Genomic DNA, 19,977 nt, shown 5'->3' with positions numbered 1-19,977 from the left:
TAAATGTGTTACAGAATTATCGAATAAATCTTGTAGTATTTCCAGAATAAGTGGCATTAACAGCCACCAAACTGACAACTTGCTACAACTGTGCTGCACCACTTGTGCCCATCATTACAGAGCTCTGGAACATTTTCTACAATAGCAAAATCGATTTTCCTGTGCAGTTAAGTGTCAGAGTGAGCAGGACGTCTCCCCGTGGTGTATCTGCCTAGCCAAAGGAGGTAAGATGCAGGAGGGCTAAGGGAGTCATATAAGCTGAATGACTCTACAATTTTCTGATATTTGTATGAAAATAAAACCAGTTTGGATCATCACTTGGTGTAAATCATTCCATGGACATGATACAATTTATGTCAGCTGAGGTGCTTATCCTTTTATTTGTCTAGCAGACCCTCGATATGTGATAAAAGTCATAATCAGAGTGATTTGTTTTTCAGTTACCCTTTCCTGTGTTGCAAACAAAGTGTTGTTTTTCTTTCATCCTATCCTTATTGCTGAGAGATAGGTAGAGCATCAGGAGGTCTCAACCTTGCAAGCAGACTTCTGATCCTTCCTTCCTTCCTGTACACATAATTCTGACCAGTGCTCCTTGTACCTTGCCAGGTCTGATTGTCCGCGAGGTGAGCATTGAGATTTCCCGCCAGCAAGTGGAGGAGCTCTTCGGGCCCGAGGACTACTGGTGCCAGTGCGTTGCCTGGAGCTCAGCTGGCACCACCAAGAGCCGGAAGGCTTATGTCCGCATTGCATGTGAGTGCTGCGTCCGTGGGGGAGAAGTGAGGGAAAGCGGAGTCTCTGCCACCTGGGATAGAGATTTTGTGTTCCATTCACTGGGCTTTGTGTTTTCTGAAGTTATGGTTGTGTACTAAAGTTCAGACCTTCAGACGCAGAAAAAAAAATTACGTTTATCCTGTTCTTAAGAGCAAGGAGATGTTCAAGGTCAGGTTGGGTGGGGCTTTGGGCAACCTGATCTAGTGGAAAGTGTTCCAGCTCATAGCGGGGGGCAGGGATGGGCCGTGTGATTTCTCAGGGTCCTTTCCACTCCAAACATTTCCATGGTTCTGTGATTCTGTGGTCTCATTCTTTTCTCGTGTGGGAGGAAAGCAGCAAAAGCAATATTTCCTGCATACAGCAATTACATGTCTCAAGTGTCTGAAACTAATGGGTGGAAACATTGTCAAAGCAAGCTCTGAAATAAGGTGACAAGCATTCTTTTATATCTCTGCAATCGCACAATAACACTACTTCTGCTACACAAAGGAAAAAAGTGTGTGTTTAGTATATCATGTAACAAGATTGGTAATAAAAGACTGCAAGCGGCTGTCTCAGCCCTAATATTTCATTACTCTTATTCACGCTTACTAACCTCCATGTTTATTATGGACGACTCCCAGCTTAGTCCCCAAGAACACAGAGCAGGCAGCTCCCTGAAAAGAGATCTTCATTTGACTGTACAAATATTTAATGTTCATTAATTTTCAAAGAGGTGCTTTTCTTTGTAATAGAGTAGTCACACTGGGGACTCCTGTTTCTCTTTCACATGATCAAATCCTGTTTTGTAAAATGGGAACAAAATATTTCATCTGGAATTGTATCTCTTCCACAATCTCCATCTCAACAAAAAAACATTTTGTGAGAAAAGGTCATTAAGAGCTGAGTTTGCAGTATACTTATATTTCCTACACTGACCTTAACAATTTGTAATGAAAAAAGAGAAATCTTCCAGTCAAATAAAGCTTTTCACAGACACGTCAGAGGAAGGACTGATAGGACGACTCTTTTGTTTTAAGCTATTCACTTAGAGCTTCTTCCTTATTTTGTTCTTGTGAAAGTTCTCAAATACACATTATCAAATGCTTTTACTCCAAGTAACTTTCTGGAAATAAAGGACTTCCACCTTTGAGCACGACACGCCTCAGAGAAGAATTTCTACAGAGTTAAAGGAAATTAAAAATATTGCACGTGGTCACCCTAAAAGATTAGAAATGCCATTAAATATGTATATAGTGTTTCCTTATGCTAGAAGACTTTTCAAGTCTCTGGTTATTTTATTTTTTTGTACTGAAACAAAAGAGGCATTCCATTTTTATTTTTTTTTATTCCAAGCAGTCAACACTTCAGGGAGGGCTTAGCAATGTTTGAACAGGTTTTTTAGATTGTGAGCTCTGTGTTAACTCATTAAGTCAATTTTCATGTCCGGCCAGTTAGCTTGTTACAGATGACCATTGAATTAATGCAGTTAGAAAGTTCAAATAGGTACCATTCGATAGTTAAGGAAATTCTGTGCATTGTCACATCTATACACTTAATTTTTATATATAACATAATCTTTGTACACATACATAAGGTTTTTGTTTGTTTGTCTTTTAATATCAGCTGACATTTCTTCCCAGATGTCCAAATTTCTGTTGAAAACACTCGTAATAAGGAGTTTGCTTCTTTTTCTTACTATATTGTAGAGACAGAAGAACAATCAGTTTAGTGATTTTTGTAGCGTCTTGGGGTTTCTTTTACAACAGTCTAATTGAAAAAATTCCAGGGAGTATTACATACTTGTCACTCAAACATGGCTTTATATTTTTGTGTAGATTTTATCATTTGTTCCTGAACTTGGGGTTTTTCAACAGTTTTGACTAACCAAGGCACCTTCACTCCTTGGTCCTTGAAGTGTTAAGCTGTCAGACTGCAAGTTTTCAAACAGCTGTAGAGACATCTTTGCAGAATTGTCTGTTTCCAATATCATAGATTTCTATACATTTCTCAGGTAACTCAGAACTGTTCTTTTAGGAATTCAAACAAACGATGAAGGGTATATGCCTCTCTCTGTGATGTCATTTTGTCTGCAAGATTACTGTTTTAAAGTGTGAATTAAGATGTATCTGTGTTTATCGATACTCACAGACTTGATTTCAGAGGACCAAGTCAGTACAATGGTTGTTTCCTACCTAAACTTTAGATACTGATGAAAAGTCTTCTGATGTCTACACAGTGTGCCATGAGACTGGGATATAAGGAAAGGTCTGTGTGTTATTTATGAATCTGTAAGATCAAGGATGTCCAAGATTTAGGAGAGGCATAGGTGTCCAGTTCTGCCTGCATGTGTAGTTACATGGTTATGTCACCAATGCAGTTTTTATTTTTAATTTGTACTAAATGGAGCACTCATACCCTTAGGTATCAGTGAAGTGAATGGAGCATGTAAAGTGTTCTGCTTAAGTTAAATTATGGCATATTTTAATATCTGAACCTGGTGGTTTCATCTCAACATCTCAACTGTAGCACAACTTGCCATTCCTACCACATTAGGCTGTTTAGTCTGGAGAAAAGGAGGCTGAGGGGAGACCTTATTTCTCTCTTCCAGTATCTGAAAAGTGCTTACAGCGAGAGTGGGGTTGGTCTCTTCTCGCTCGTGACAGGTGACAGGACAAGGGGAAATGGCCTTAAGTTGCTCCAGTTTAAGTTTAGGTTGGATATCAGGAAACACTTTACAGAAGGGGTTGTTAAGCACTGGAATAGGCTCCCCAGGGAGGTGGTTAAGTCACCATCCCTGGCTGTGTTTAAAAAACTGGATGTGATGCTCAGGGACATGATTTAGTGGAGGGTTGTTAGAATTAGGGCAGTATGGTTAGGTCGTGGTTGGACTCAATGATCTTTGAGGTCTTTACCAACCTGAATGATTCTGTGATTAAGAAAAAAAATCTTATGCCAGTCTCCCTCTCTTTCTTCTCCTCCTCTTTTTCTCTTTTCTGCCTGATGACTGCTGGTCTTATTCTGGAGTTACAGTGTCATCTCAAGGACTGGAGCTACGCTCTGCTAAAACAAATACAAAAAAAAAAATAGCATTCAACATCTCTGTTCACTGAGCGTGTAATAGAATTAACTGAAAAGTAATTTGAAAGTGTGAAAAATGTACATCCTGGAAAAGTGGCTTGTATTTGTTTAATGCAGGGTCAGGCATGTGTCAGAAAGTACGTAACAACCCAGTCAATGAAAGTGCTCTATGAAAATCAATTGCAACATCTCCCTCACCAAGTAAGAGCTTCAGTTATTCAGGAAGGAGGTAATCTATAAATATGGAGGGAAGATGCTGCTACATTTCAAAGGCTGCACATACTAGCAATATGAACAGGAAGAATCTCAGTCTCAAGCCAACATCCTGGGCTCCTCGAAGTGTTTGTGTAGGGTAGGAAGCCACTCCCTTTTGGTATGTCTTTTTCTGAAAAGGAGGAGAAACAATAGGTGATAGAAACATCATTATTTTCAGCTTCTTTCGTACGCAATGGAATTGATCTTCCTGAGGCATTAGTCTCCCCAAGAGAGCAGAGCTGAGCTTGTTGTCCTCTTGAACAAGCAGATATGCTGACATTCATTTTCACTCTCTCATTCTTGATAGCTCAGTAAACAGCAGTGTGGGGCTCTCAGCGTACATCTTAGTGGAGCTGGAAAAATTTAATATTGTTATAGTGGTCTGTGAGAGTGCTAAAATGCATTTCCTACTTATTCACACATTTCTTATTTACTTCAGGCACATCCTGCCAGGTGCGTCAGAGTTCTGTAATAGGTTTTGATACAGTTTTTCTGATCACTTTTTTTTTTTTTTTAAGTTACTTTTATAGGCAGAGGAAGGGAGGATTTGAGGTGCCTTTTTCTTTGGATAAAAAACCTCAAGCCCAGTATAAAGTTTTAATGTGAATTTTATGTAACAAGGCAGATGTCACTGAACAGCTGAGACCTAACAGAGACTATTCTTGTTAAAAGGATAAATGAGGCCTGAGCATTTGTGAGCAAGGCTAGAATTAAACCCACCAGAAAAATGCATCTGATAAAGACTAAACAATAGCCACGGGGTTTGACCTAATTTTTAGATCAGATAATAACGGGGTGGCTAAGACAAATTGCTTTGAGCCCATGAGCAGAAAGCAGCCTCACTTTTCATTTCCTCCAGTTCTGTGTTGGTGTAGCCTTACTGACTTCATGTTAACCCAGCCTGTCCTTGAGAAAATATAGTGAGAATGTGAGCTTCTGTCAAGTTTTCAGTTTGCTGAAAACTTGTAAGAAAATATCAGTTTTCACTGTAATTTCAGTTGAATAATCTTTTTTTACTCTAATTAAACTGGTTAGTCTTTACTTTTTTGTCACTTTTTACCTTAAATCAGAACAAAAGAGAAAGAAAGAAATGATAAATCTTGTTTTTCATTTTGAAAGTCTTGATGTAGTAAGAAACTGCACTTGTTAATCTTTTGTATAATTTCATATTCGTTTCTTGCGTACTAATCTAAAAGCCTTTTTTTCCCCAGACATTTTTTCAAAGGAATGTAGCTAATAGATGCATGTCAGATACTGCAGTATCGAAAAGTAGACTGGTTTACCTGACAGTTTATCTCCACTTACAAGGGTATGCAGTCATAAAAGTAACAGATATGAAAGAAATCACAGATTCATTGCTGACACTCAGTTATCTCACCTCTCACTGTCGGGGCTGCAGTGCCTTTCTTCTTCCTGCCTTCATGTACATAATCCAGGCAGTGCTGAGAGGATACGTGCCTGTAGCTGCCAAAGTATTTGTGCCACCAAAGCACATTGTAGTAGATAAAAAATTTGGTGGAGCGAGAGGTGGGAAAGATAACACTTGGAAGGTTTAATAGGAAGGCATGTCCAGGATGGGCACTACTAAAAGCAAGAAAAAAAGAACATTTTGTGGATAAGCATACATAAGAGTTAGCAGAGATAGGACTTTAATTTCTTCCTTGTGCACCATTTCAGTTGCTCCTAATCAATATCTGCTGCTTACAATTAATAAGGAGATTGCTGCATGGCATGGTCTGGAGCTGAGATTGCTGAAGAGATGATGGCAGATCACAGGAAGGGCAGTGCAGAGTTAACCGAGCATTTAGCATACTTGATACTCTTCTTTCTCTCCTTGCAGGCATGCTTGAGTGCTGCTTCCCAAATTAATAGGCACAACCAGCTCTCAAACTTCAGCATGCAATTGCAGCAGTAATAAATACACATAAATAAGCAGTAACAAATGCAATAAATATAAATCACGTTGTTTTATGGTATGGACTTATAGCTTTATAAATTAATATGGGCATTGACTTCACTGTTAACGTTGCTTTAAATGAAAAAGAAATGCCTTTAATGAATTTGTATGGATTTAATCCCCTGCTAGGAACCTTGAGAATATCCTGCCTATCTTGACATGCTCAGGAGATAATCATCTTTCAGTACGTTTAGTGCCTGATGGTGAGACAGAGATTCAGTCAGAAGTTAACAAAGTTTGTGTATGTTTTGGTAGTAAGAAGATAGCTCTGTGAGTCAGAGTAGTGTATCAGAAGGGCAACAACAACAAAATACCATGTTTATATAAATTGTTTGCTGTTTTACTGTTTCACTGTGCTATAAATTCAATTCTACATATAAATTGCAATGTGCACCTGGCGTTTCTAATGCCTATCTTCAGTGCATTTAGTTAATCTGCCATCTAGAGCCTATTGAGGATAAGTCATTTCAATTTTACATTTAGATTTATTTGAAAAATGAGATTTTGATCTCATCTTTAATCAAAAAATAAAATAATTAAAATAATTCAGTTTATAAGTTAGCTTGCAGGTTAAGCTTGCATAGAAAAACAAGAAATATCTAGCTATCAAGTAAAAATATAAGAGGAGGGGAATGGTGTGATCAATGCATGCTGGAAACCCATCTGCTCAGTGAATTCTTTATGAAGTGGGCTTCCTTGTATTTTTTGCAGTTGTACCAATGCCAAATATGTATGGGTCCTTTACTACAGACTTAGCCCACATGGAAACTATTGTGAAAGGGAGCTCAATCCCACCAGTACCTGGCTGAGCTAACTTAGAGTTGAAGAGGGAGGAGTGGGACAAATGGTTCTTAGGAGCTATGCAGAGGGCGGGTGAGTCTCCAAGGAATTGCCAAGGGTAAGCATTATCCTCATCTGTCTGAAAATGCTGTCACCAGAATGAGGGTAGGACAGATGTGCATGTTACATTTGCTTGGGCTGTAAAGACACGATGAATACAAGAAAAGAGCATGCCCTGGGCTCAAGCAAAGTCTCTTCCAGGTGGTAGCCCAGCAAATAAGGGGATAATTCCTTTGCTCGCATCTCAAGTCAGCATACATAGCAGCTTGCGCCCTCAAAAGATATTGTGCTCTTGCAAGAAGTCTTCTCTGTCCCCATCAGCTGCTGGACTGTGAGAGATGAGTTGGCTTTTTGGTCACAAGAGATGACAGCACAAGGACTCGTACCCTGGGCTGCTCCTGGCAAGCTCAGCTCGAGCCATGTCATGTGAAATGGGAGAACTCCAGTGTCCTGCTTTGATCTAATTAACAACAGAGATCTGGAACCACACAAGACAAAGTGGAAATAGAGAATTGTGAACTGAAGAGATAGGACAAAGTATATTTGATAGAACATGATTTCTTACATTTGGAATTTCAGTTTAGTCTCTTGTAACTTTTTTTGCAAAGAAGAAGGTGTTTCTCAATTCCACCAGTGCAGTGGAAAGTGATGAAAGAGGAACAGGCCAGTTTTACAATTTTACTCAGGTTGCTCTAGGTCAGGATCAGTTATCTAAGTTTGAGAAATAAATGCAGTGAGATGTGTCTTCACGTGCATGTGGATCCTCTTTCATTTCTTAGAACATCATTGGTGTTTTCCCACTCTTTCTCCACAACTATTTTTATGATTGAGTATTTCATATTAAGCTATCTAAAATTAAAACAGTATCAAATCTGGCCACTTGAGAACACTCTCAGCAATAGGAGATGGACTTCATATACTAATAATGGTTAGAAAGTGTCTTGCCGAATTCCCTCTTTTCTAGTGTTTTAACTGCGTATTTTGCATAAGATATATTTGGTTTTATATGGGTGTCTGCATGTTTTACATATATAAAGCAAACTGCCATATATATGTACTCCTCATGAAGGTTTCTCCACATTCTTAATAACTTATTTCTCTGAAGGCGTACATCAAATATACTTCTCTCAGTAAGCATAGCTAATGGGAAAGTTGGATAAAAAATAATGTGGCTTTTCTATTTGTCTTCTCTTAGAGCTTGCTTTTTTTTTAATTTATTTTAATTTTGAAATATTTGTATAGAAGGAAAATTGAAGTTGGAGTTACTAGAAGGAGCAAAGGATCAAGAGTCTTTAAGGTCTACCAAGGGCAGAAATCCATCTTTCCCTGACAGTAATGCTGCATTGTTCAGTTCATTTCTGGTTTACATCTAATTCCTGTCTGACAAGTGTCCGTTTTTCATTCTCATTCATTAGTCACCCTTACATTAGCACTGCCTTTAAGGCATATGGCCTGCCTCTTCTCACTTTTCTCAGAAATGATAAAAGATATCCTTAAAGTTTTACCCACCCACCTGTCACAGCAAAAAGCAGAGCAACAGCAAGGAAATAGATAAAATAGATTTGATTAAAAAGAAGACTAGGGCCATTCTTTGCTCTTTTGAAGAAGATGACAGCTACTAAAGGAAGTGAGGGAATGTGGTGAGTTTATATAGAAACTATTACCTTTAGCAGGTGAAATGCAACTTTTGAGTTGTCTATATGCTAAAAATGCATGGAACATAAAGGGAATTTAACAATGCATCAAAATTAAGCTCTAATGTTCATCTCCCCCATAAGCATAGAAATTCAGGAATAATGCTAACAATATGGCGTGCACTGAGTTTTGGTTTCCCATCACACTATTTCAGTTTTATTCTTGTGGAAATTCCCTCATTTCAGTGCAGTTCTGAATGCAGCCATCTGTCCTTAACAGAGAGACTTGTGCAGAAGTATTTTGGGAGTCTTGGAGGAAAGTCTTAAGTATGCTGTAAAAGTACTGCGATATATGCCTCAAGAGCCCCCTCTGGATTTACTAAGACTCTACATTAGTAAAGAAAATAGCTTGTCTCAAAGTGACAGACCAGAATCTTAATTCTCCTCCATGGTTTCTTTTTATGAAGACAGCCTTGAAGGGGAGTGAGAGGTGGGGAAATGCCTGCTGGTGCTATGTTGACCTCCAAGCCCAGCAGCAGAATGGCACACGCGAAGGAGGCATCAACAGAATGAGGGGGACTGTTCAGCATCACTTCTTGGCAGGGCTTGATCTGCCCTGAAGAGATGATTTGTGGCAGCAGTACTACCTGTATAATGGGGAGAGTATTGCTAACTCAGTCAGGGGTTGTTCAGCATTACTAAAGTAATAATGGAGAGAAAGAGCAGCTGCCTTCCTTGTTTGTCTATTGTGAGTGAGGGTAGAGAGGACTCTCAACAAAATGTCTGCAGGGCTGCTGCCGACCTAAAGCTTTAATAATTCACACTGCTTCTTCACAAAGAGGTCCTGACTTAGAATAGATTGAGTGTTTCATAGTCTTGGGTTTTTTTCAGGTATATTTTTTAAAGATTTTGAAAACTTGTTTAAAAAAAATTGGATGTATTTATTTGTCTTTTACCATTCTGTGGGAAAATGTATTCCTTCTGCTTGCAAGCATTTGTAACTTATATGACACTTCAGAAAAACAACAAATGTCTTTGAGAAAGCTTTGTTTGGAAGTGATCCAAAGTCCCTCAGTACATTAGCACACTCACCCACTCCTGGTCGGCAGTGTGAAGTTGCCATGAGGACTGTAACATGAGCACTGTTTGAAGAATTAGAAGGAAATCTTTATTATCTAAAAATAAAAGTCATACTACAAGAGCCATAGAAACTAGTCTGTGCAAAATGCAGTGCTATCCCAGTAGAATGTTGCACAATAGCACAGCAGGTGATGAAATTGTTCTCCTAAGCATTCTGCCTCTTTGTAATTTAGAGCTCACCTTATTACCATTATTATCTTTTGCAATCAGAGAACGTTATGCCTGTTGAGGTAGAAGCTGCCCTGCGCAACTGCCATCTGTAGCTGTTTGTAGGTGGCACAGCTGCAGCGAGAGGCTGTAGGTAGTTCTGCATGGGTTAAGCTGTAAACATGTGGAAGGGAGCCAAAAGAATAGGGTATAAAAGCTTCCAGTCTTGTAAATACACAATTATGTACTTTTTTCTTTTTTTTTTTTCAAATGAATATCATTTACTCAACAGTATCTAATGGCTCCTTAGAGAACATTACTGTCTATTATGTCAAGGCATCTACTTAGTGCATATTTATTTTGCGACTCATTGACCTGCTACAATCCAGTGGCATTGATAAGCAGAGTGGGAGGGGAGCTGGGGGATCCTCCTGTGGGATTCACTTCACCTCCAATATCCATGCTGGAGAGCTTCACAGGGAAAACAAGGTGTGCAGTCCCAGCACTTCTAGCTGTTGATAATAAAGAGGGCAAAGTGGGTGTTTTTTTGGTTTTTTTTTTTTACTATTGTTATACATTTCTAGACTTAATGCTGTTTACTTATGTATGCACTAAAACTGAGGAATTTTAGAGACGAGCGTTTTGTGAGTGAGGGGATTGCTGTGCATGCATGAGGCTGCTGAGAACTTCCAAGTTCTACAAATGTTTCAGGAAGGCAAGGATGACAATAAATCAACATGACAAGGAAAAACCTCACATTCTTGTCTATCTAATCTGTCTCTACTGTATCCATCTCTCCATATCAGAACACCTGAATGCATTATTAATGCAAAATTTATTAGTATTATATGCTTCTATTACCAGCACTGTAACTTCCTTATATATCCTCAGCCGTGATACTTGAGCACATCTGTTATAATTTTCCTACCACACACATGTGCATGAAATGCACTAAGGCACTTCTATTTTGAAGAAGAGGGAATTCCTTTGGAGATAGCTATGGAATTAAGTGATATGATCTTACAGGTGCTGCTTGCAGAATAGCCCAAGATATTTTCTCATCTAAAGCAAACTGCATTTAACACAACATTATGTTTGTCCAGGATACCCATTATGCCTATGTGATATAAGAGGAGCCTGAGCTAAAGGAAGGGTGTTGTGTTCCAAGACACCCACCAGCTCCTCAAAGAGTTGCTTATCTGTGCACTTGCAGAAGAATGGCAAGCTAGGTGTCAGGAGTTTGTGCTTTGAATGGCTCCCACCTAAAGAGAGAAGACTTGGGAGGGTTGGTTTCACAGAATCACAGGGGTTGGAAGGGACCTCAAGAGATCATTGAGTCCAACCCCCATTAAAGCAGGTTTCCTACAAGAGGTTGCACAGGTAGGCATCCATCTGGGTCTTGAATATCTCTACAGAAGAAGACTCCACAGCCTTTCTGGGCAACCTTTTCCAGTGCTCCAACATCCTTATTGTAAATAAGTTCTTTCACATGCTTGTGTGGAACATTTTATGTTCATGTTTTAGGGCATTACTCCTCGCCCTATCAATACAAACCACACCACCAAGAAGATCCTGGCCTCATCCTATTGCCTTCCACCACACTTTAGATATGTACAAACATTTATAAGAAGCCCTTTCAGAGTTCTTTCCCCCCCAAAAAAAAATGTTACTCAAATTGAGCTGTACAGCCAGTATGCCCCTGGTTAACCTGTCAGAGGGTGGGCTCGGCCTGGTGGTGCTGGGGCTGGCAACACAATGGGAGCTCCATACAGGCATCATGGACAGAACTGCTCTTGCTATTTGTCCTTTGGTCACACTCATATGAGGTAGCCCTACTGGACTGGAGTAACTCCAGTGTAATAAGAACGCCAACAGACACAACCATGTAAAGGTTGACATCTTGTCCAACAAAATTACCAATTCTAGATGAAAAATAGCACTTCGGATGGTCTATTTGTAAGCTGGTTCACTTCAGTGGTTTGTTTTCCAGAAGAGCTGCAGGTTACAGCTTCGAAATATTTGGCTTTTAAATTGTTCCCATATGGTTTATTTCTAGCGTGACACAACTATTTGCATAACCTTGCCATGAACTGGCATAGGTAACTTGTTTGACTTCAGAACAAAAATTTTAAAATCCCTTTTTTTGGAAAGGTGTTTTTGCAAAGACAGACCAGCTCTCTGTCACTGCTTTCAGCATGGCCCTGTGTCTACCTGCAGTCAACAGCAGGGAAAAATGTCCCCAGCAGCAGCTGGGGATGAAAACTCACTTCTCCAAAACCCCATCCTTCTTGATACAACCCTTTTAGCACCAGTGCAAATACGTTACAGAAGTATCCCAAAAAAGCCAAAGTGTGCAGCTGCCCAGTAAAGCAAACAGCTCCATGGTTACGAGACATATCCCCTCTGCCTTTGACGTTTCGGTGGTGCTGTGCACGAATCCAAATGTGGTTTGACTCCTCATTATGACTGTTGTTATCTAGTACTACAGGAATAGCGAGATAGTGAAGACAAAGTAGCTGAACTCATAAGGTTAATGTTTAAAAATGGCAGCACAAACACTTCAAACCAGGAGTTCAGGAAAACTCAGCTTATAAAACTGTGTTTTAGTTTTACAGGCTTATATAATTTTCTTTAACTTTCTTTAGTATTTCCCCAGCATTGCTTTAGCAAACATAAATTATTCAAAGAAGGAATTTCTTTCTCCTCAAGTTCCATGACTGGACGTGACCCTTCACAGTGAGATCTTGGTTCCCGGCTGGGTTCACGTGTACTACCACAATATAAATAATAAATCTGCTATGAAACTTTTGACCACATAATGCTTGAATGAAGTGAAAACATGCCTCCGTCTTTTTAAAGTGCTCATTTTCCAGGGAGCAGATATTCTATTTTCTCTGCATAGAAAGATTATTGCGTGGTGTGGCAATGAAACATATCATAAGCCAGTAGTTATTAATACTGTTCATTCTTCTTCTCTCTCCCCAGATCTCAGGAAGACTTTTGAGCAGGAACCCCTGGGGAAGGAAGTGTCTCTGGAGCAAGAGGTCCTGCTCCAGTGCCGTCCCCCTGAAGGCATCCCGGTAGCTGAGGTAAGCAGCAATGGCATTTTGCCCCAGCAGCTAGCACTTGGATATCCTAACTGAGGTCTAGTGTGTGGCTAATGGAGCAGGGAATAAGGCTTAGCATGATGAATGGGTGGCAATGGAAAGCTGGCTGCCTGCTGCTGGTAGATAAGATTGATTGGGAGCTGATTAATGGCTTTGGAGGCAATTACGATGTCTTGCTGGGCAGAGCTACAGGTGGTGTAGTTTCAGGTTTTTGTTCCCTTTCAGAAATCCTAGTTATGTCTGACATCCAAAGAACGTGTAAGTGGTGGGGCATACTGATACCAGCCTATTATCCTTCCCTGCCCTTTTGAAGAAAAATGCCATTTCAGTTATTGAGAGAAACACCTTCCAAGCACACAAAGACATTTTAATTTTTAGTTTGCCAGGTTTCATTTCCGTCACACATTTATGCACACACTTGAGTATGCTCCAGGGTAGCTAGCTTAGTGCACAAGAATGTACTGTGCATATACTGGGTGAGGCAGCATGAAGTAGAGGCAAGTAGGGGATGCATCTACGTGAGAATTCATCTTCACGGGCTTATCTGGTTTTTTTTTTTTGTTTGTTTGTTTTTATGGCATTTAAGTAGTAGAGAGTGGGTAGCCTTCCACCCACTTGGCAGGAGGGAACTTTCTCTTCAGCAAAATCAGTGCCCACCAGCAACAGCAGGTATCTCTGCCTACATGCAGCTGTGGCTCCAGCCAAAAATGGCTCTAGACTCATTGCTCACAGGAGGGGGGTCCCTGAGTCACAGGGTGACTCTGAAGGCCTAAGTCTGCTGCTGATATCAGTGAAAAATATGTATTGATAATGATGGTAATTCCACTATCTGAATTCTCCTCAGTTCCTCTGCCATGCAGAGAGGGAGCTGTTGCCAATTTGCATTAAGATAAGTTAGACTGTCATGGCTAAGTAGCAAAGTTGTTGTCCCTCACCACTGATGACTGATTTCTCAGGAGACTAAGCTAAAAGTGTTACCTCTCTATCTTACTCAAGTTCAGGTTTAATCAAGTTTCTTTTTTTTTTTTTTTTTTTTTTTTTTTTTTTTGCAGAAAAGTGTCCACAAACATCCAAGGGAATAATTAGCACAGAAGATTTCTCCTATTTCCTTTTTCCTTTTTAGGCTGTTTTCTTTCTCCTTTATGATGCCCAAAACTGTCCGGAGCATTTAGGCCTGCCAAGACAGCTTGCTGATGGCTATAATGTTAGTCAGTTGGCTTTCCTCAGAAACATTTTAGCTTCTTTTTTTGTTGTTGTTGTTTCAATATCTGATGCATCTTTTCATCAAACCAATACTCTGTCATGCTTTGAGTATTTGAAATAGGAATGGTTGTTCTGAAGGTGCAGATACTACTGGAGAAATTTATTAACTGAAACTGCGATTGGTTATGATGAGTAGTTTATTTGAGCATGATGTTACAAGCACCTCTGAAATTTCCTCAGTCAGCCCAGCTATGCCCATGGAAAGGACTGTAAAGCCCCAGTCAGGTGGCCATGCCAGGAACAGCATGATTTAACATGACATGTGGAAGGAGAGCTCTCTCTCCTCTTGTAAACATTTTGCATGAGCTATTAGCACTTGTAATTGTTATTCTTAAGTCAAATTATACCGGTCTTCCTTCCACTAAGCTGCTGTAAAAGCAAAAAAAAAAGATGCCTCAGTAGCCATGACTGCTTCCTAGTACAAGGAAGTGATCTCTGAAAAGATCCTCTGTGAGTTGGGCTCATAATAAATGGCACTTATTTTTGCCTACTTGTATCCTGCCTCACTCTGTCAGCAGTAGAGACTCACGACTGTAGACTGGCTCCAAGTCTTATTTGTACCATGGTCAGGGCAGACACCAATTAACACTTGGCAGCCTCAGAAATCATATACTCCCCATCTGACATTGAAAAGAACTGTTCTCGATGTTTTTTTGTTTTGTTTTTTTTTCCTCTCTCTTCTGACTTTTGAAGTCAGGAGGAGATCAAACACCCAGATTGGACAGCTGCCTAATACAGCCTCTTTGTAGATTCTTTCCAACACTATTAAGAGTACAAAGACCTGAACACTAATGAATATGAATACCTTAATGTGACACTTCATTACAGCCACTTGGTGAAGCTGGTAAGATAAATTAAAAAAAAAATACCAAGATGAAAGGTAACTTGGTAGGTTGAAGAATTACATGATTATTTTAATTTAGAGATGAATTAATTCTATGTTTATGACTTCTTTTATTTGTTCAGAGGATTTTCTGATAGGTTGTTACAGGTAACTATGAAAGCACTTAGGAGAAGGCAGGCAGCGAACCAAGGCTTTTTGCACACTGTCTGGCTTGATTTCAAGTACAGTAGGTAACACTGTTGTTGCAGTATTAGCAAGTTAGCAGTGTTTCCGTATGCTTTGCTGATCATGTACCTTGGACACTCCTCACTCTGGGCACTGCATTCTGGTTTGTCTGTTTTTTCAACTTCCTTCTTTCTGATGTGGTCACTGGATTTAGCAACAAAATGGGACGAAAGGCTTACGCTGTGAAATAAAATACTCATTCAGTGAGACATCATGCTGGAATCCAGAGTCCTCAAGTCCTCCATTTGATTTTTTCTCTTTTTTGATTTAATTCTGTCCCTTAATTTTGTTTTCCTCTTACTATAATGAGATGGTGGGAATAACCATACTTAGGGATAAATACTTTTCTCTTTTTTTTAGCTAGGGAATTTATTCTTGTAATTCACAGCATACTTAATTGCTATAAACTGTGTCGATCTCTTGCAGATCAATGCTGGAACAGATATTATTATTATTGAAAAGCTGAACCACATAGCAGCATTCAACTGTTCCACAGGGCAAGAAGGACAAAGGTCAAGATGGGCAGCAAAGCTTTTAAAACAGCACTTACAGACCCTCAGCCCCTGCTAGGACATGATGAGCATTAGTGTAGATTCAGATCACAGCCACTGAAATGAAATCTCAAGATCCACTTAGAAGAAAAATAGAAGGTGGTGTGTTAAAATACACCAGTCTCATGGCCTGAGGTCAAATCAAAGTAGAGGTCGAATCAAAGCACATCTTGCTTGTTCACTTGGGACAAAGTAAGAAGCAGAGGGTTTGCTTGGTCACTAGGAAAATCGGATCAGCTGCTCTGTGTCCACATAGCTCTGTCCAGAATCTGTTCCACTGCTTCATAGCATGTGACACCAGTCCTAGCATTATAGACAATACCAAGCTGAACCAACCTATGAGCTCTGAAACACCTGGGGAAATGTTTTGCCTTTTCCTATACATGGCCCACATGATCAGGCATGGATACACTGAGGTTTCCACATATAGCTGGTGAGTAAAGGGACACATTCACGTGTTCATACTATTATTAAAAATAAAAAAAAAAAAGAAGAAAAAGAAAAAGGAATGGAAATAAAAACAAAAAACTGCCCTAGCTCTTTATTTCCTTGCCCTGTGCTTTTCCTCAGTGAGGAGGAATGGAACAAGATAGTGAGATAAACAGTCTGGCCTCCTTATCATCAGGAGCTGCTGCTACTCAGCGCTGCTGGACTTCAGGCAGCTCCAGCCCCTTGATCTCATCCCAAATAACCATTTCTGCTTTGCTCTGTTTTGTGTGAGCATTTTTTCAAGGATCTCATTCTGCCATGCTCTAACACTAATGGCAGAACTATTAACAATTAATTCCCTAGCTCACTTAATATGTTCTTTTGAAAAATGCCAGCATCATATTGCACATGATAAAATATAGTCCAAGACATCGAGTCACATCAAATTAGGTCACTGAAATAGGATATAGATCAAAGCATCAATGAGATGTAAGATTGGTTAATATGCCATAAGCTGCTAGATGAACTTTTGCATTGAAATGTGTGATTTGATGCACCTACAACAGGGGGGATAATTGCTCCTTTAATTATAATTGAAGTATTTCACAGAGCAGTTTAACTGGAGACCAGGGTGCAGTGTACAGTTTAGTGACTCAGCTGAGTTTAAAACATGATGTGGTATTCATGTCTTCAACTAGGAGTTAGGGCAAGGGGCAAAATGTTCCTCTGTAAAATGGCAGAACTAGGTGTTTTACCAAGTTAAGATGACTGTGGCACATAATTCATTCTATTCCATGGGCAGAAGCAGCTGGAAGCTAGGGGTTTCTCCAAGTAGGCAGCATCAGGTAGCTGCTCTTTCTAATTGATTATTAATACAAATGCTGTTTGTTTTGTTTCATGAGAGCTACTCATGCTTTGCGGCAGTTATCCCTTAATTTGAAGCTCATGTGTGTGCATTTCCATGCAGGTGAGCATTATGGAGGCAGTGTTTTATATTCCCAGATGAAAAGTGAGCTTTAAGAGAGGGGAAGAGAAGCAGTTTGTGGGCACAAATACTGATTGGCTGGGAAATGGCACTACCCTTTGCTATGCCTTGCGTCACATAGAAGATTTATTTAGCCAGAGCTACAAGGGTGAGTGAGAGGTTCATGTCCACATGTCAGTGTTGAAGACACAGCAGCCTGATACCCAGTTCTCACCTTGTCTTTTGTGAGGCAGAGAGGAGCAGGGTGGTGAATAAGCTCTTTTGGTACGAAGGAACCCTACTTTCTCACTTCTGTGCCAAGGACTGTCCATTTATTTTGCCCTGGAGAGCCATTGGATAATGTTTAACAGTGGGGAGCTATCCTTCAAATGTATAGGATAAAGTTTCCCATAATTGTCACTGTGTGGTCCTGTACATTTCCACTCCTTCACCACAATCTATTGGTGGGTAGTGCTCTTCTGAGAAGCACAAGTTAACTTACTGCATCTTCCTTGATAATAAGCATGCATATTGGTCTTCTGCTTCCCTAGGAAATACTCTGAGGTTGTTTGCTTATAGTTACCTTAGATATATATTTGGAAGATACACAGTGTAGGGGACAGTTTTTAGTAACATTTATGGTGAGGTAGATGTGCATACCTCTGAACTCTTCCCTTTGAGAAGATAGTCCCACATCCTTGAGATACTGTTCTGGACATCTACAAGGTGTACAAGTCCTACTTTGACACCAACAGATTTTAGCTCCTTATAGCCATCAGACCTCATAGTGCCAGATTTGCAAGTGTTACTTCTGACAGGAGCTTTTGAAGCTTGAATTCTCAGCATTCACAGTCACACAACAATGACATTTGCTTAGGTCAGTTCTTGTGGCAGTAGCTTCTTCAAACTTAGTGCTTACCTTAACTATGAGGAATTATCATGCCTGCACATTTTAATATAGGTGTTTTCAAAATTTGGTTTGCTATCACTCAGGAGTCATTTGATCAAGTTTTGCTGGGTTTTGTTTAGGAATTTCCAGGTGCTTCTAGAGCTGATGGTCTTCTATCACTAATGTGTGTGACCTGGACAGAATTCTAAATACCTTTAAAATCAATTGGAGAAGTTGTCTGTATGGCAACTTCAGGGAGGGCAGAAAAAGGTCTGTCCTCAAGGAGTGCCCTCACCCCCAACATCCTTTTCCCTTGTTGAATTTAATGATCCAGAAAAGTATATAATTCCATCTAACTGTCCATCTGCCCATCTCTGGAGTATTCAAAAGAACCACAGACTTCACGTAAATTACCTGTTTAAAAGTGTTACCAAACTTTGGGAATTGTGGACCCAGGCTGTGCATGTGTTGCCAGAAGTACCAACCAACACATGAGCTGAGAGACCTTTGTCCCAGAACCCTCTTTGCAGCAGGAAAGGGAACTTAGCATCTCCTAGGGGCCACAGGGCAGCCACCACCATCATTTTCAGTTAATAATGCCGTGATCTTTATTTGAATTTGCAGCTCTGTGAAAGAAAGTTTTCCATCTGCGATTACTTGAACCATGCAGCCCTCTGCGGCCTTGGAAGTTTCCTTGTTGAGGCTTTGCTTCCCTATTGTGCACAAAGCAAAGCTGTAATAGGTCCAGAGACATCCAACAGCTGTACATACACTCTGTACAGATTTTAGCTTCTAAGCAGCAAGCTAGATATATGTGCAATTAAGAAAGTGTTTCCACAGCAGGAACACAAATTCCCCTTATTGGCAGCAGAAGCAAAGAACAACTGAACAAAATGTCACTGCAGTTTGCATTTGCTGTCTCATTCTCAATATGTGTTCTGAAGTCTCTCATGGCTGTAATCTCAGCCTCTTTGGAAAAAACTTTTTTTTAACTTTTTTTTTTTGTTAAAGAACCAACTAGCATGCGAAGGGCAGTAGCCTCTTGCTGTTGCTGGGATGAAAGCACACTCTGAAAGCAAGTCCAAAAATCAAGTAACATTCCTCAAAGAGGCACTCAGATCTCAATATGCCTGAACTAGCTGTTAACTCAATAGCCTGTATGAAAACTGCTTGTTTCCTCTGTCTCATTTGGGCACCTTGCATTGTGTCCAAATCAGTGGTGAGCTTCACAAATGTTTTATTGGTCCTGCAACATATACAGAACATAACATGGAACACTATCCTGGCTGGGAGATGAGATTGAATGTCATCCTGCTGTTTTGCAAGCCATGGGGAAGGCAGGTTTGCAATCATCTTGCATTCAGGGATCCTCACTCATCTTTTATTGAGGCAACTCTCTCACTACTCCCAGCCGCTTGCAGCTTGTTTCTTCTGGAGGACTGTGCCTGGGGATTTTACCTATGCCTAAAGGGGCAGAAGATGTATTGCTGGGGTTGGCAGGTGCTCCATGCTCTGAAGGTGGGCCTGGGGCATGTTGTTGCAGGGTAAAGAATCCAGGGCTTGCGCTCTGCTGGATTTTCTTGAGACTGTTAGAAGTATAGGGAACAACCAGAGGAACCCACATCCCTTTTGCATTCTTCATTTCTCTTAGAGCAGCTGTGCTTCTGCTCTACAAGTTTCTAAAACAGTCACACATACAGAAGTGTGCCAAGAGATTTAAGTATCTGATAATGTTAGTAACTTGGCATGGCTAAATTTGTGTCAGCAATTAGCTTCCATAGTAGGAATCCAGCATATGTAATCACTTGTGTGATTTACATCCTCTGTTCTCATTTAGCCTGCACAGGAGCCTGGCCAGGCTTTGCATGCTGTTGGCTCTGCCTGAACTGTGTTATTTCAGG

At 40.2% G+C, this 19,977-nt stretch overlaps 1 protein-coding gene across 1 annotated transcript in view; it reads left to right on the top strand.

Moving 5' to 3' along the window:
* The window catches only part of UNC5C (unc-5 netrin receptor C), a 232,256-nt gene that overhangs the window by 166,933 nt on the left and 45,346 nt on the right, over positions 1 to 19,977 (top strand). Inside the window, exons 3-4 of the mRNA XM_065736903.1 lie at positions 607 to 750; positions 12,790 to 12,893. Coding sequence (XP_065592975.1) covers positions 607 to 750; positions 12,790 to 12,893 — 248 coding nt within the window. The remainder of the gene's footprint in view (positions 1 to 606; positions 751 to 12,789; positions 12,894 to 19,977) is intronic.

Source organism: Cyrtonyx montezumae, unplaced genomic scaffold (genome assembly GCF_038088225.1).
Source record: "Cyrtonyx montezumae isolate F1298 unplaced genomic scaffold, pur_monq_1.0 scaffold_2, whole genome shotgun sequence".
Classification (NCBI taxonomy): Eukaryota; Metazoa; Chordata; class Aves; order Galliformes; family Odontophoridae; genus Cyrtonyx; species Cyrtonyx montezumae.
This window is presented reverse-complemented; position numbering and strand designations above follow the sequence as displayed.